This window comes from Haematobia irritans, chromosome 5 (assembly GCF_050003625.1).
Source record: "Haematobia irritans isolate KBUSLIRL chromosome 5, ASM5000362v1, whole genome shotgun sequence".
NCBI classification, from domain to species: Eukaryota; Metazoa; Arthropoda; class Insecta; order Diptera; family Muscidae; genus Haematobia; species Haematobia irritans.
In genome coordinates this window covers 101,449,548-101,468,148 of record NC_134401.1, presented here as the reverse complement: position 1 = coordinate 101,468,148, position 18,601 = coordinate 101,449,548, and the positions used below count along the sequence as shown (strand labels likewise).

The following is an 18,601-nucleotide window of genomic DNA, read 5'->3' as shown; positions in this document are numbered from 1 at the left end:
TTTTCTATAGACATAAAATTTTGACAAAATTTTCGATAGAAAAAAATTTTTGACAAAATTTTCTATAGAAATAAAATATGACAAAATTTTCCATAGAAATAAAATTTTGAGGAAATTTTCAACAGAAATACAATTTTGATAAAAATTTCTATAGAAATAAAATTTTTAACAAAATTTTCTATAGAAATAAAATCTTTAATAAAATTTTCTATAGAAAGAAAATTTTGACAAAATTTCCTACGGAAATAAAATTTTGACAATATTTTCTATAGAAATATAATTTTGACGAAATTTTCTATAGAAATAAAATTATGACAAAATTTTCCATAGAAATAATGTTTTGACGAAATTGTCAACAGAAATAAAATTTTGACAAAAATTTCTATAGAAATAAAATTTTGATAAAATTTACTATAGAAATAAAATTTTTAACAAAATTTTCTATAGAAATAAAATTTTGACAAAATTTTCTGTAGAAATAAAATTTTGACAAAATTTTCTGTAGAAATTCAATTTTTAACAAAATTTTCTATAGAAATAAAATTTTGACAATATTGTCTATAGAAATAAAATTTTAACAAAATGTTGACAAAATTTTGTATAGAAATAACATGTTTAACAAAATTTTCTACAGAAACAAAATTTTGAAAAAAGTTTTCTATAAAAATACAATTTTGACAAAATTTTCTATAGAAAGAAAATTTTGACAAAATTTTCTATAGATAAATTTTGACAAAATTTTTTATAGAAATACAACTTTGAAAACATTTTCTATAAAAATAAATTTTTTAACAAAATTTTCTATAAAAATAAAATTTTGACAAAATTTTCCATAGAAATAAAATTTTGACAAAATTTTCAATAGAAATAAAATTTTAACAAAATTTTCTATATAAATAAAATTTTGACAAAATTTTCCATAGGAATAAAATTTTGACAAAACTGTCGATAAAAATAAAATTTTTAACAAAATTTTCTATAGAAATAAAATTTTGACAAAATTTTCTATAGAAATAAAATTTTGGGAAAATTTTCTATAGAAATAACATTTTTAACAAAATTTTCTATAGAAATAAAATTTTTAAAAAAATTTTCTATAGAAATAAAATTTTGACAACAATTTCTTTAGAAATTAAATTTTTAACAAAATTTTTTATAGAAATAAAATTTTGACAAAATTGTCAATAGAAATAAAATTTTTAACAAAATTTTCTATACAAATAAAATTTTGATAAAATTTTCTATAGAAATAAAATTTTGAGAAAATTTCCAATGGAAATAACATTTTTAACAAAATTTTCTATAGAAATAAAATGTTGAAAAAAGTTTTCTATAAAAATAAAATTTTGACAAAATTTTCTATTGAAATAAAATGTTTAACAAAGTTTTCTATAAAATTAAAATTTTGACAAAATTTCCTACAGAAATAAAATTTTGACAAAATTTTCTATAGAAATAAAATTTTGACAAAATTTTCTATAGAAATAAAATTTTGACGAAATGTTCTATAGATAAATTTTGACAAATTTTTTTACAGAAATAAAATTTTGAAGACTCTTTCTATAGAAATAAATTTTTTTAACAAAATTTTCTATAAAAATAAAATTTTTACAAAATTTTCCATAGAAATAAAATTTTGACAAACTTTCAATAGAAATAAAATTTTTAACAAAATTTTCTATATAAATAAAATTTTTAACAAAATGTTCTATAGAAATAAAATTTTGACAAAATTTTCTATAGAAATAAAATGTTGAGAAAATTTTCTATAGAAATAACATTTTTAACAAAATTTTCTGTAGAAATAAAATGTTGAAAAAAGTTGTCTATAAAAATAAAATTTTGACAAAATTTTCTATAGAAATAAAATCTTTAACAAAATTTTCTATAAAAATAAAATATTTAGCAAAATTTTCGATAGAAAGAAAATTTTGACAAAATTTCCTACAGAAATAAAATTTTGACAGAATTTTCTATAGAAATAAAATGTTGACAAAATTTTCTATAGAAATAATTTTTTTGTTTCTGATTGATTATCGTTGACCTTTTTATTTTATTTTTAATCAATACTTATCATAGTTTCGGCTATAGGTCGATTAAAAACATAGGATTGATGTTTTTATTTAAGTTTTATTTCCAATATTTCGGTTGACTTCGTCAAAACCGTTTTCAAGGCTGAAGTGAAACAAAAAACAGAAATTTTCAAATTTAATTACAAAAATCACGAACAAACAGAACCACACTTCACACTCTGTTTTACACTGAATCTAAATTTCTCTTATGTTTTTGTATTGTATGTCTATATATTCGAGCACAGTTCTCAATGTCTTTCTTGTAATTCATTCTCTCGTCAGGTGGAGTGTTGATAATGTGCAGCATTTCAAGAGTAAATCTGCGTCTGTAGTTGTTTTCGTGGTCTAGAATTTTTACGTCTTCTAAGTTTGGCTTGTGACCTGTCAGCGCACATATAGAAATATAGAAATAAAATTTTGACAAAATGTTCTATAGATAAATTTTGACAAAAGTTTCGACAGAAATAGAATTTTGAAAACATTTTCTATAGAAATAAATTTTTTAACAAAATGTTCTACAAAAATAAAATTTTTACAAAATTTTCCATAGAAATAAAATTTTGACAAACTTTCAATAGAAATAAAATTTTGACAAAATTTTCTGTAGAAATAAAATGTTGACACAATTTTCTATAGAAAAAAAATGTTGATTTTTTGTTGATTTTTTATAGAAAAGCCTTTGTCAACATTTTATTTCTATAAAAACTTTTGTAAAATTTCTATTCTAATTTTGTAAAATTTTTTTCTATAGATAATTTTTTTAAAATTTTATTGGTATAGAAAATTTTGCCAAAATTTTATTTCTATACAAAATTTTGTCAAAATTTTATTTTTATAACAAATTTGTCAACATTTTATTTCTATAGAAAGTTTTGTCAAAATTTTATTTCTATCAAAAATTTTGTCAAATTTTTTTCCCATAATATTTTATTTTTATAGCAAAATTATCAAAATTTTATTTCCATAGAAATAAAATTTTGACAAACTTTCAATAGAAATAAAATTTTGACAAAATTTTCTGTAGAAATAAAATGTTGACACAATTTTCTATAGAAAAAAAATGTTGAGACAATTTTCTATTTTCATTTTCTATAGAAATAATATTTGCAGCAAAAATCACTTACTCAATTACTAAGATAGTTGAAGAGTGGGGTTTTCTGAGAAGCCATTTGCAAAACTATTAAATGAAATATACTTAACAATTTGTTTACACATTGAATAATAAATGGTTGTTTCATTCATCGATAAAATTTTGTGCAAAAAAAAATTGCAGGATAGTGTGCGATTCCTTCAGCATTACCAGTAATCAATAATATAACTACTGAGAGTATTACCAGATTTCTACAAATACTGGGTTGTCCATAAAAATAAATTTCGTTTACCAATGGCCAATTGCTTGGGGTGTAGGTGCGAATCCTGCCACAATTATTCTGTTTTCAAAAGGATTTTTTTTAATATTTGGGACGAATCTTTTCGGGATTACTTTTTTGAACCTTCCACCACGGGATGGGTGATAATGCCATTCCGTGTGTAACAAATCGAAATATTGGTTTCAGACCCCATAAAGGGTCGTGGTGAAATTCTGAGTAGATCTGTTGAAATACACGCTTCTGTGCCAATGTTGCACCACTTCCTACCAAGTTCACCACCCTTTTAGGGACGCTTGTTTTGCTGGGAAGTTTCTACCACTGCGGTGAGGATTTCGATCCTATCTGGCCCGTAGTCTTTGGATCAATTGTGAAGTAGTTATCGTGTTTTTCGTTCACTTTTTGGACGGGCCACCAATATCACGTTATCTTGTAAAGTTAAACTATTACTATTTTTTATTTATTTATTAAAAATTTTAAAACCATAATAAATTATGAGGTTTTCGATCTGTTATTTTTTTAGTGTTTGTTCGTCATACAAATTAAAACCCAAAAAAAAAACTTTTTAACTATAGCCTTTGTGCGCACTTGTACTTGACATGTGAGCTCTTTAATATTTTCTTAATTTAATCAATTTTATTTGAATATTACTTTTGCCCTTATGTCATGACATTCCATTCCGGTTAAATGCAATCCCAAAGTGCTTAAAATTCAATTTTTCTTATTTCGTTAGATGCTTTCAAAACTAGAATCCTTCTGGGGGTAATCATCAATCATTCGGCTACCCCAACTTTGAAAGAATCTCTTTTCGTCAACTTCTGCTACTGGTGCTGCAGCAAATATGATTTGGTTTTATCGGCAAGATATCCTCGTTACTACTTAAAATCATCTGCTTAAGCATTTCTCTCGTCTTAAGGCTTTAGTGATGGCTGTGCCCTCAAGGCAACAAAGGACTTTTTGAAACAGAGAAACCGAGAGAGACAAAGTAGTAAAAGCGAATGTATAGATAAACAAAACCCCAAAAAATACACCATTTTCAGAGCATCCTTTAAGTAATTGTCAATCTCAATCAATTTTTTTTTCCGGAGACAAACAACATCATCAGACAAGCAGTCAAGCATAGAATTGTCATCCTTATATATATATGGTATATGCGCATATAAAAGAAATATCCGGAAAAAATTAAATTTCCCTTTCCTAGCCTACGGAAACCAAAACACGAATATGAAATAAAACAAAACAGAAATAAAATTAAATGGACGAAACTAAACCGATATTCCATAATGGATCATATGTGCAGCCCCCGAGTGGGGGAGCTTATAACGTGTAAAAGCAATTCATGTAAAGTTTTTATGTCCATTCGATTCAATATGTGTCTTGAGAATTTTGTGGGAATGTGTTTAAATGGCTACAGATTCATGCAATAATTCTTTGCTTAGATCTTAAAATCTCAGAATTCCAGCAAATTAAACATCCAATTATACGTGAAGGACAAAAACAACAGGAGATGTAACCACGGTAGCCACTTGAGCCATATACAACCTACCAAAAATTTAAGAAAATTTTACCAAAAAACTACCAAATAAAAAATTACATTTTGCAATGTTTGATCAATTGCTTGTGGTTATTATGAACAAAATGTTTCTTCAAAAAAATTGTTTTATTATTTTATTTTAGAAGTATATTTATTATTTTTTTCTATAGAAAACTATCTTTTTCACACAAAGTTTTGTTAAAATTTTATTCCAATAGAAAATTGTCTATATATTTTTTAGAAAATGTTGTCAAAATTTTATTTATATAGCAAATTTGTCAGCACTTTATTGCTATTGAAATTTTTCTCAAATTTTATTTTTATAAAAATTTTTGTAAACATTTTATTTATATAAAAAATTTTGTCAAAATTTTATTTCTAAAGAAACTTTGTCAAAATTTTATTTCTATAGATAATTTTGTCAACATTTAATTTCTATAAAAACCTTTGTCAACATTTTATTTCTATAAAAAATTTTGTAAAATTTCTATTCTAATTTTGTAAAATTTTTTCTATAGATAATTTTTTTTTTTTTTAATTTTATTGGTATAGAAAATTTTGCCAAAATTTTATTTCTATACAAAATTTTGTCAAAATTTTATTTTTATAACAAATTTGTCAACATTTTATTTCTATAGAAAGTTTTGTCAAAATTTTATTTCTATCAAAAATTTTGTCAAATTTTTTTCCCATAATATTTTATTTTTATAGCAAAATTATCAAAATTTTATTTCTATAGTAAATTTTTTTCAAAATTTTATTTCTATAAAAAATTTGTCAACATTTTATTTCTATAAAAACTTTTGTTAAATTTCTTTCTATAAGAAATTTTGGCAAAATTTTATTTTTATAGAAACTTTTGTCAAAATTTTATTTGAATAGAAAATTTTGCCAAAATTTTATTTTTATTTTGTCAAAATTTTATTTTTATAACAAATTTGTCAACATTTTATGTCTATAGAAAGTTTTGTCAAAATTTTATTTCTCTAGAAAATTTTGTCAAATTTTTTTCAAAATTTTATTTTTTTAACAAAATTGTCAAAATTTTACTTCTATAACAAATTTGTCAACATTTTATTTCTATAAAAAGTTTTGTTAAAATTTTATTTCTGTAAAAACTTTTGTCACAATTTTATTTTTATAGAAACTTTTGTCAACATTTTATTTCTATAGATGATTTTGTCAAAATTTTATTTCAATAGAAAATTTTGTCAAAATTTTATTTCTATAACAAATTTGTCAACAGTTTATTTCTATAAAAACTTTTGTTAAATTTTTTTTCTATAAAAACTTTTGCCAAAATTTTATTTTTATAGAAACTTTTGTTAAGTTTTTTTCCCATAAAATTTTATTTTTATAACAAAATTGTCAAAATTTTATTTCTATAGTAAATTTTGTCGAAATTTTATTTCTATAACAAATTTGTCAACATTTTATTTCTATAAAAGCTCTCTTAATTTTTTTTTTCTATAAAAACTTTTGTCAAAATTTTATTTTTATAGAAACTTTTGTCAACATTTTATTTCTATAGATGATTTTGTCAAAATTTTATTTCTATAGAAAATTTTCTCTAAATTTTATTTCTATAAAAAGCTTTGCCAAAATTTTATTTCTATAAAAAAATTTTGTCAAAATTTTATTTCTATAGAAAATTTTGTCATTTTTTTCTATAGATTTTTTTTTTTAAATATTATATCTATAGAAATGTTTGTCAAAATTTTATTTCAATAGAAAATTTTCTCAAAGTTTTACTTTTATAGAAAATTTTGTCAAAATTTTATTTCTATAAAAATTTTGTCAAAATTTTATTTCTATAAAAAATTTTGTCAAAATTTTATTTCTATAGAAAATTTTTTCAAAATTTTATTTCTATAGAAAATTTTTTCAAAATTTTATTTCTATAGAAAATTTTTTCAAAATTTTATTTCTATAGAAAATTTTTTCAAAATTTTATTTCTATAGAAAATTTTTTCAAAATTTTATTTCTATAGAAAATTTTTTCATTTTTCTATAGATTTTTTTTCAAAATTTTATTTCAATAGAATTTTTTTTTTTCAAAATTTTATTTCTATAGAAATGTTTGGCAAAATTTTATTTCAATAGAAAATTTTCTCAAAGTTTTATTTCAATAGAAAATTTTCTCAAAGTTTTATTTCCATAGAAAATTTTGTCAAAATTTTATATCCATAGAAAATTCCTTACTAGAATTCTCCTCTGCTTTGGCTCGGAATCAATACCAAAATCATTAGAGTAAAACAAAATTGTTGGAACCGGGCATTCGTTTTTTTTTTCAGTGTACCTATCAATTAAGTTTCTTTTTTATTTTACAAAACTTTACCTTTTTGTAATCTAATCCAATCTTAAGATTGTATAACATTTTCAATTTCACTCAAATCCATCAAGGAAACTTTCAGCCTATACGAGCTTTCCAATGTCCTTATTTTATTTGTTTGAAACTTATGATTTAAATTACAAGTCAGCACAAATAAGGAGTTAGTCATTAATTTGAATTGGATCTACAGGAAAATCATGACTTATTTTGTTAAGGATGTCAACATTTTTACACCATTTCTCTTTCTTCGATAGATTTCCTATGTTAATGCTGTGTTTTATATTTCTCTTGTCATTTTAGATTTTCCCTTCTGCCTCTGAGGCATGTCGTTTGTGGATTAAAACAAAAACAGTTTTCTTTTTTGTTTTATTTTCTGGCTTCGACTTATTTTAACTATGAATAAAACTAGAAGAGAGGAAAGAAGTTCCAAGAACCAGGAAAAATAAATAAACAACAAAGGTTAAAAACAAAGAACTCAAATTGAATTAACAACAGCCGCAAGAACAACAACAAAACCTTTAAGCTTTCTGTTGAAGAAGAACAAGAACGAGAACATATCACATCACTTTTACCAACATAGTTCATCTCGGCAACAACAACTAGAACAAGAACAACATTATTAAACAATAGTTGGAAATAATAAAAAAAAAGAAAACAGAAACAAGGATAAACGTTCTCTCTCTCTCGCATATAAAGAATTCCATAAAAACATACATATATAGTTCTAGCCTTTAACATTGGTATAGGTGGGGAAAATTAGAAGAAAAAAAAACAACAACAACATCAAAATAAATAAAAAATAAGAGAAAAACTAAAAGGCAACAATAAAGACAACAACTACCACATTGGTCCTTGGGCATTAAAATTCGACCAAACTCACACAACACAAACATCATATCCTCTATAATTGACACAAAGCAAAACAACGTGACAAATCTATGTCCTAGACCTACAATCAAAGTTGGTTGAAGAGGTGGTGGTGGTGCTAGTTATACCCCGGTGACATACAGACACACTTAACTCCATCAATGAAGGTTTTCTCCTAGTAGAGAGTAGAACAAAAACAAAGAGCACATTATTCAACAGAAAAGCCTCACCAGAAAGTGATTCGATTGTCGGCATTAGTGTAGCAGTATACTCGCACACACATACACATCCATTCTCTTACAAATATTGCAAACTAAATCAACGTTATCAACAATTATCACAACGTTCCGTTGACATTTCCATCGAAATCAACAACATCAGCAACGGCATCGACACATCAAAGCTATTAACATACAACAGAATCAAGCACACACAAGCATATCCTCCCCAACCCCACTCCACCCCACATTTACAAAGCCATAGGCAAACGGCTTGCAACTAGAAACCAAAGAGTGGGAGAGTGTAGATAACGGAAAAAAATTCCACTCAACGAAGAGAAACATCAGCAGCAATATATCAACATCATTGTAAACACATATCAAACAAAAACATACCAGCAAGCAAGCAATACTCTTACATACTCATACACCACCACCCATATTAAACTGCATTTAAGTGGGGAGCATAATAACAACAAGAACAAGTGCAAGAGAAACAACTACATCAATCATCAGAGAAGAGTCATACATAGCCTGTTGCAAGCATATCAAACCATCAGCATCATCATCATCGCCATCGGTATCATCAGACCACATATTCATAGTGGTCGACATCAACTTCATCGACAACGGACATAGTGGTGGCTCTTAACTACTGAATAACTTTGGAATATTCATCCAACACACACTGCCATAGCCATTCATAGGCTGTAGTGTGGTGAAAAAGGCCTTGTCATTCATTGCCGTTTTAGCAATATCAGAAACATACAAACGGTTATAGAAAACAGAACGGTATTCTGCATCCGCATCTGTAGTCTCAACGGTGACTACATAACCACCATTAACATCATTATTGCCACGGTAGCTATTAACACTAGCCGCCCCTTCCTTTTTATATCGTCCCTGTTTGGAGGATCGACAACTTCAACTCATTCGCACACCCCATCACCATCAAGTGTCTTCCTCTGCTAGAGGACAAAACGACAAAATGAAGCCAACTAAGGATAATATGCTGATGCACGGTTTTATTCTGGTGACTATACTGGCAACGGCCAAAAGTGCCGAAGCGGAAATTACAATGGAAGCTGCTTTTCAAGGTAATTTAATTGTGATATGTGTTTTTTTTTCTTTCTCGGCAATTTTCGTTTTCGTCTTGGAATTTGTTTTTTTTATCCTCTTAAGAAATAATTCCATTGTTATTGTGTTTTGTAAATGCTGCTTGGGAGATTTTAACTGTTTTGCCTTAAGTAATGACATGGGAGTACTTGACTTTCGGTTCTAGTATTTTATCTATATTGTGTCTCTCCTGTACCAGAATGGGAAAAATTATTTTTTTTTGTTAAATATTAAGACCTTAAATTAAATATTAACCACCATCAATAGATGGTGATTTATTATAGAAGTCTGCTTTTATATTATAAAAAGTTTACTTGGATGCTAAAATTTTGAACTTCACCTAAAGTTTTTGGTATTTATTCAGAGCCAGCTTCTTTAAAATAAATACATTTTTCAGAAATCAATCCACCTTTGAATAAAATTTCGCGACAGATTATCATACGATCCATGCGAATAAGCTCCTAAGAGAATTGTGAAAAGATTGGTGTGTGTGATGAAGTTCTCCTACAGTCCAATCTAAGCGAAGAGCAGCACCCAACAGGAAAATCTCCAGAAGTAGGGATGGTCCGATCCCTGCAAACAACTCCAAAACAGGTAGTAGGAAAACTACTATGTTAGAGCACCTCAGAAACTTTCTATGTCCATCTAAGTGATCAAACTCAAGGGAGACTTGTAAAGAAAGCTTCGAACGATCGTTTCATAAACTTAATACTTAATAAAAAATAATAATAAAATTAATATCTAATCAAGTAAAAGTTTAACAAAATATATAAGATTTAATATCTTGTTGTGCTAGGCTGTTATAAACCAAATAAATAAATAAATAAATAAATATTATATAATAAATATTATATTACGACGTGTAAAACAAAAAAGATAGCTACAAGAAATAGTAGTTACACTGAAAAAAACTATTGTCGTGAGGCCAAAGATTTCATGTGCTTAAAATACGAATGCAAATTTTGCTTAGCGTAGAAGATGCATTTCTCTAATATAAAGTTTTTTTTTTATTGTCCAAAAGTCAATAAACTTTTCAGTGAAGTCGTGTTAAGTGATTGTACTTAAAAATACATAATATAAAATCAACACTACTCAGAACATTGCATTTGGATTAAAATATTGCAAAATATTTTTTTGCAACTTAACACGTTACGTAGGATAGTGCGTCCCAGAGGCGAATGGAGTTAGATAAGATAAGGTCATTGCCAATGGACTTAATCTCTTGCCCCTGCTTGACCTAGAGAAGATAAGCTTCTCAAATAAGTCCCTTGGTTCCGTATATATAACCCTATGTAGAGAAATCAGGACCCTAATAAAGGGTGATACGGTCAAAATTTGGTCAAGGGACAGCGCGTGTAAATCGGTGAAATCGTTTATTTAAAAAATCAAATTAAATTTTTTTTTTTCAAGTTAAATTAGTATAAAATTTAGGAAAAATATTCAGTTAGGCTTTCGCTTTTCCAAATCCGAATTGCCGGGCCTCACGCTTGACACCTGCCATCAGATTTTGTACAGCCACCTTGTCCACCTTCTTCGCCGCAGAAAGCCAGTTTGCCTTGAACTGCTGCTCGTCCTTAGCAGTTTTTTTGGTCTTCTTTAGGTTCCGCTTGACAATAGCCCAGTATTTCTGAATTGGGCGGAGCTCTGGCGTGTTGGGAGGGTTATTGTTCTTGGGAACCACTTGCACGTTGTTGGCGGCGTACCACTCCATGGCCTTTTTACCCTAATGGCAAGATGCCAAATCCGGCCAAAACAGTACGGAACAACCGTGTTTCTTCAGGAAAGGCAGCAGACGTTTATTCAAACACTCTTTCACGTAAATATCTTGGTTGACAGTCCCGGAAGCTATGAAAATGCTGCTTTTCAAGCCACAGGTACAGATGGCTCGCCAAACCAGATATTTCTTTGCGAATTTTGACAGTTGTATGTGCTTGAAAATATATGCTACCTTTCCCCTTCCTTTTGCCGTATAAAACTCCTGACCCGGAATCTGCTTGTAGTCGGCTTTGACGTAGCTTTCGTCGTCCATTACCACGCAGTCAAACTTCGTCAGCATCGTCGTGTACAGCCTCCGGGATCGCGCTTTGGCCGTCGTATTTTGTTTATCATCGCGATTTGGAGTCACTACCTTCTTGTAAGTCGATAGTCCGGCTCGTTTTTTGGCTCGATGCACGGTTGTAGACGATACACCCAGCTTATTTGCGGCATCTCGGAGAGAGAGGTTAGGATTTCGCTTGAAACTACCGGCAACTCTCTTTGTCGTCTCAGCGGCTTCCGGTTTTCGATTTCCCCCCGTTCCAGACTTCCTGGCTGTCGACAAACGTTCCCCAAACACTTTAATTACATTTGTAACGGTTGATTTGGCAACTTTTAGCGATTTTGCCAGCTTTGCGTGCGAGTAGCTCGGATTTTCGCGATGCGCGAGCAAAATTTTGATACGTTGCTCTTCTCCAAGCAGGACGGCATTTTGACAACTGAAGAGTGAATTCCAAAATGAAAATAGCAGCAACATTCTACACACACACCTTCAAAATGAGGGGTGTTCAGGTTTTTTAAATGCAAAATTGAAAGAAATACGTCAAGTTTATATTGACCAAATTTTGACCGTATCACCCTTTATTCAGCAAGTTATTGAAACTTACCACGTACAGATTGTTCGCAACACTCGATACATTATCACATCTTCTCAGTCCATACACGTATCGTATTCACGGTTTCCACAGTTGGAACGTGGTAAAATTTGTACTCTTTGGTAGATTGGTAGAATTCTTGATATTTTGGTAGATTTTGCAAAATATTCCTCTCGAACCAAAAGGTACTTCATAAACATTCTATAGAAATAAAATGTTGACAAAATTTTCTTTACAAATAAAATTTAGACAAAATTTTTCTAGAGAAATAAAGTTTTGAGAACATTTTTTTTAATGGAAATAAAATTTTGAGAAAAATTTTCTATAGAAATACAATTTTGGGATCTTTTTTATAGAAATAAAATGTTGAGAAAATTTTTTTATAGAAATAAATTTTTGAGAATTTTTAAAAAAAAAAATTTTAAGAAAATTTTCTATAGAACCAAAATTTTGAGAAAATTTTCTATAGAACCAAAATTTTGAAAAAATTTTCTATAGAGAAATTTTGAGAAAACTTTCTATAGAAATACAATTTTGAGAAATTTTTTCTATTGGAATCAAATTTAAAGAAAATATTTCTGTAGAAATATTTTCTCAAAATTTTCTATAAAAAGAAAATTTTCTATAGAAATAAAATTTTGAGAAAATTTTTTATAGAAATAAAATTTTGACAAAATTTTCTATAGAAATAAAATTTTGAGAAAATTTTTTATATAAATAAAATTTTGAGATTTTTTTTATAAAAATAAACTTTTGAGAAAATTTTCTATACAACTAAAATTTTGAGAAAATTTTCTATAGAATTAAAATTTTGAGAAAAATTTCTATAGAAATAAAATTTGGAGAAAATTTTCTATAGGATTAAAATGTTGAAAAAATTTTCTATCGAAATACAATTTTGAGAAAAATTTTCTCTAGGAATAAAATTTTAAAAGAATTTTTGTAATGAAATATTTTCTCAAAGTTTTCTATAAAAACAAAATTTTCTATAGAAATAAAATTTTGACAAAAACAAAAAATAAAATTTTGGCAAATTTTTCTATATGAATACAATTTTAAAAATATCGCTCCCGCTAGGTACAAAAAAGGGTTCGCTTCGCTCCAGATCCCTGGACTGGTCATACTAACGTCTAAGATTGTCTCAAACTCACGATGATTACATGACGATATGAGTTGGCGAACAGCATCAATGGTTTCGGGAACAACAACTAATTTTGAACGTTCTTCACGAAATTTGTCTACACTCAAAAAAGTTTGCTTCGATCCAAAGATTTTGACCTTCTCTTAAGGATTTTGCTATTGATTCCCAGCCAAAGATGTGGCTTCTTTAAAATAACGATATTTTTTAGCGATCGATCTGGCCTTAAATCTAGGATCAATAAAATAAAGATTAGGATTCAGATCTCACTTATCGAATTTTAATTTTCTTTTCGTGGTATATTAATAAAGCTATTCACGTACAAACAAATGCCAGGTTAAAAATCCAAATTATAGCGGATACCTCAAAGTAAAAAATGTTTTCTTAATTCGAAAAAAAAACTTTAAACCAAAGACGCTTAATCCTCAAAATAAGTCTAAGCCTATATATGAAGCGTTTTAATCTTAAATCTAATGTTTGAATATATCAGTTAATTTAAGGACAGTTCTTTAAATCAAAAATGTTTTTATTTACTTTAAGGAAAATTAGCCTTAGTTCAAAGACATGCGACTTTAACGGAGGGATGCAAATTTACAAAATTTGTGTCCTAAATTTAATGAGAAAAAATTTTGAAGAAAAAACTATAAACTATATTTTAATTAAAATGTCATTATTTTAAAGAAATTTGTCCTTAATAGTTTGTAAATTGCGCATCCTAAAATTTAGGTTGCATAATCTCCCATATATGTAATATATGGGAGCCAACGTGGTGCAATGGTTAGCATGCCCGCCTTGCATACACAAGGTCGTGGTTTCGATTCCTGCTTCGACCGAACACCAAAAAAGTTTTTCAGCGGTGGATTATCCCACCTCAGTAATGCTGGTGACATTTCTGAGGGTTTCAAAGCTTCTCTAAGTGGTTTCACTGCAATGTGGAACGCCGTTCGGACTCAGCTATAAAAAGGAGGTCCCTTTTCATTGAGCTTAACATGGAATCGGGCAGCACTCAGGGATAAGAGAGAAGTTCACCAATGTGGTATCACAATGGAATGAATAGTCTAAGTGAGCCTGATACATCGAGCTGCCACCTAACCTAACCTAACTAATATGACGAAAATATTTTTTTTTGTGTGGAAGTGAACTACGATCTCGTACCTTGACGGAGCTTCAATGCCAAAACTTGAATTAAGTTAATCGATCGATAGTGCTAATATGTCAAAACGTTTTGAGTACGTATAAACCAAAAATATCCGTTGGCACACTGCTAAATTAGGGTTGTCCCGAAATATAAAAGCCAAACCTTGTAATAGTGAGAATATATATGCCAGCGAGGAGCATTAGGGACATTTCAAAATGTTTCGCGTTCGTTCTTTAAGGACAGGATTTGCTTGAGCTAAAGACAATTTTTTTTTCAGTGGAAGACCTGTAAGGCATTTAAATATAAAAACTTTATTTTTTTATTTTATTTTATTTTAATTTCTATCAATAAGCCAAGTCAATATTTACAAATTTTGTGTGTTTTATATAAATATATATTACATCAAATGTTTACAAATTGTTTAGTTATTGTCATGATTTTTAATTAGATACTATTTTTAGGAAAAAGATAGTAAAAACCTAAGTTTTCACATAAAGTTTAAAAAAAATGGAAAGTTAAGATTGGACAATAGCTGTTAAATAAACATATAAGGAGTTATATGTGAAATAACCGCTGCTGGCCAAACATCTAATAAGAGGATTATTTGACTCCCTGCATTTTTCGGTAAATTTCAGTGTCAGAGCTTCTATGTATGTGTCAATCATATCTATATTAGACAATCTGTGTAATGCAGAAGTGGAAAAATGATTTGGCAAATTGTGAATAATTTTCAGATTCTTGTTCTGAATAATCTGTAACATTTTTCTGTGTGATTTAGCGCAATTTCGCCAGACCTGGCAGGCATACGTTAATATGGGTCTTATGCACATTTTATATAAGAGCAATTTGTTCCTAACATTTAACTTAGATTTTCTGTTAAGGAGTGGAAATAGTGCCCTACTACAACGAGTGGACTTTGAACAAGTCATATCTATATGATTCTTAAAAGTAAGAGCTTTGTCTAAGTTAACACCTAAATACTTTACAGAGTTTAAGAAAGGGATGGAATGACCCTGAGTCACGAGCGCTCGGGAGGGTATTCGTTTTGGAGATTTGTTAAATGGAAAGATAATCGCTTGGGTTTTCTCTTCGTTTACTTAAATTTTCCATTTTGAGAAATACTTATTAGCAGAGATGAGTGATCTTCGCATTTTCGATACTATAGCGTTCGAAACCCTGTCACGACATATAAACACACTGTCGTCAGCATAGAAGGCTACATCGTTACCTTTCAATGATTTAAAATCGGATATGAATAAGGAGTACAAAAGAGGTGACAAAACAGAACCCTGAGGAACACCGGCAGGAATAAGTTTTCCAACCGATTGACAACCGTTGATATCCACAACAAAAGATCTTTCGGAAAGAAATTTTTTATAATCTTAACTAAATAGATTGGGAAGTTCTTTTTTGTAATTTATAAACCAGACCATTGTGCCAAATGCCTTTTCAATGTCTATTAGAAGAACTCCCGTGGAATATCTTGAACGTTTATTAGATTTTTGTTATGTCTATAGCCCTTTTGATCTGATGAACAGTAGAATGCTCCGCTCTAAAGCCAAACAGACAACTATGGAGTACGTGGGATTCATCAATGAAATAAATAATTTTCTCAAAAAAATAATTTGCCAGTAATTCATTTAAATATAAAATCAAAACTTACTTTTACTAACCAAAAAATATCTCTCGCCCTTTCTGTAAAATATCTTAATATCTCTTTGCTATGTGAATGACCCATATCCACATGTATTAAAGTGATACTGTAAGAGATAGATGTATAAAGTCTAAGCCTAAAATCTACACCTATTTTTCGTAAGCATAAAATATCTCTCGCCCACTCTCTCTCTTTGTGAAATATCATAATATCCGATTGTTTTGAGAATGACACAAAGCTATGTGTGCACGCACACACACACCTATTAATATTTCTAGCTAAACAATGTGTTCAAAAGATACCGTTTGTGATGGTTATATAAAGTATAAGCCTAAAATCTAAACCTTGTTTACTAACTATAAAATATCTCTCTCCCTCTCTCTCTCTCTCTCTCTCTCTCTCTAAAATATATTAATATCTCATTGCTCATTGAGAATGACCCATGCAGACACACACCCATAAACGTTTATAGCTATAACATGTGTACAAATGAGTATTTGTCCCATGGATTGGTGTTTATTGTTCTCATTTACGTTCATATTGAATTGTTAGGTCATAAATACTTCACATTTCTACAAGAGTGATGGTTGTGGTAATGGTGGGGGGCGAAGGAGGACACATGGGCACATAAAATGTGTTAAGTGTCATTTTATGGAAATTTGAAGTATGCGTGTGCTATTATTGTCGTTTTGGTGTTTATTATGCCACCAGGTGGCATCTTTATCAAATCAATAACACCAACATAAGGGGTCACCATATCCATTCGTATTATCATCATTGTTCGCAACAACAACAACATAAACCATCATTGGATGACTATTGGCTGGTCATCCAGTGGCTATAAATATCCTTTGTTCTAGCTCATCATGCAAATGACAGCCAATGAATTTATTATAGGAGGACATTATTTTAATTTGTGTAATGAATGCATTTGCGCGAATACTCGTATATGGTTCTGTGTATCCACTTGGTCCAAATTATATGAATGTGGGATTCATTATCATGTATGGAACAAAACTAGGGATGTCCTTCGCAAATCGTATAACTATATGACTTTGGGCATATAATGGCCTAGGGTGGTATTGAAATTTCCTACACTCAAAAAGGTTTACTTGAATTCACAAATGTTCACCTTCTCTTAAGGACTTTGGTATGGATTCCGAGTCAAAGATGCTGCTTCTTTAAAATGAAGATAATTTTTAGCGACCCATCTAGCATTAAAATTCATTCTCTTTTTGCGATATATTCGAAGCCATATTCATGTATGGCTAAATAGCAGTTAAAAAATTCAAATTTATGGAAAAAATATTGTCGTAAGGCCACAAATTTCTTGTCCTTAAAATACGAATGTGGTTTTTGCTTAGCTAGAAGACGAATTTCTCTGATATAAACCCTGCAAAAAAAGAGCTTCCAAACAAGTAGTTTGGATCCCCAACATGTTATCCGGAAGTAGAGCAAACTTGGATCATCTCCAATGAATTTTACATGGGCTTCATTTGGATAAAGAAATTTAAAGAACTATAAAACTATTTTTTTAACAATTTATTTTTTTGTTGATGGGATTCCTAGATTCTCTTAAAAAGAAATGTTTGTGGAACAACTTCCATTTGTTTTGTTGGGAAGACGTTAAAATTATTAGTGTTGTGAGTTCAGCTTAAAAAGATGTGTTGACTAAACTACAAGAGGAAATATATGCTTGTCAAATTTATTTGGGCAAAACCCTATAGACTTCAAAATGGTTGGATAGACGGCCGTTTCGGAAATACCATTTCATATAACCTTCCGTAGTAGGGTATTCAAAAGTACCTTGTTAGGTACTGAATGTGAATGCTCACTGACCATTGATGGTGGCTCCCCCATTTAAGTGCATTAAAAAAATAAACACAATTCTCTGGTCTGATATTACCACAGGTCCCATTGAATATTTACGAATTTTTTAACAATTCATAATGAGTTATTTAAAATGTCACAACTCTCGATTATATGGGATGTCCATAGTCAATTCTTGTTTTTGTTTTCGTTTTGTTATTTTAAAATAAATTTAAATTTAATTCATACATCTGTTAGCGGCCATATTGTAAATGTAGCGAAACAAATTAGCATTACTTCAATTTGTGTGTGGGTGTGTGTGTGTTTGTACTTTTTTTATGTTGTTAATATTTGTCATCCTCCTGTGGCCAGGTCAATAATCATTGAGATTTTATGTCGTATGATATTGTACTGATATTTTTATCGTTTGATAGCCAATCACAACAAAAATGGCATTTGTATTTTTTTCTTTGGGCTCAATAAAATATACTTCAATTGCTATTCTCGAATATGCCAATCATTATAAAAATAATCAAGCGTATATTACTTTAAAGTGCACTTAAAACAGACGCTGCAGATTGACAAGACAAGGCCAAACAAAAAAAAATCAACAAATAAATGGATGAAATATAAATAGTTCGTTATATACCAACGTTAGACTGGGAGGATAGGTTCAATATTCATTTTATTGTGGGTTGTCGTGATAATAGCTGTGGAAATTTTTAA

General features: G+C 28.8%; 1 protein-coding gene across 1 annotated transcript in view; it reads left to right on the top strand.

Annotated features, from left to right (window-relative positions):
- The window catches only part of SP2353 (EGF like, fibronectin type III and laminin G domains protein pikachurin), a 348,551-nt gene that overhangs the window by 197,852 nt on the left and 132,098 nt on the right, over positions 1–18,601 (top strand). Inside the window, 1 exon segment of the mRNA XM_075309229.1 lies at positions 7,606–9,487. Within this exon segment, the coding sequence (XP_075165344.1) occupies positions 9,379–9,487 (109 nt within the window). The 5' untranslated portion in view covers positions 7,606–9,378.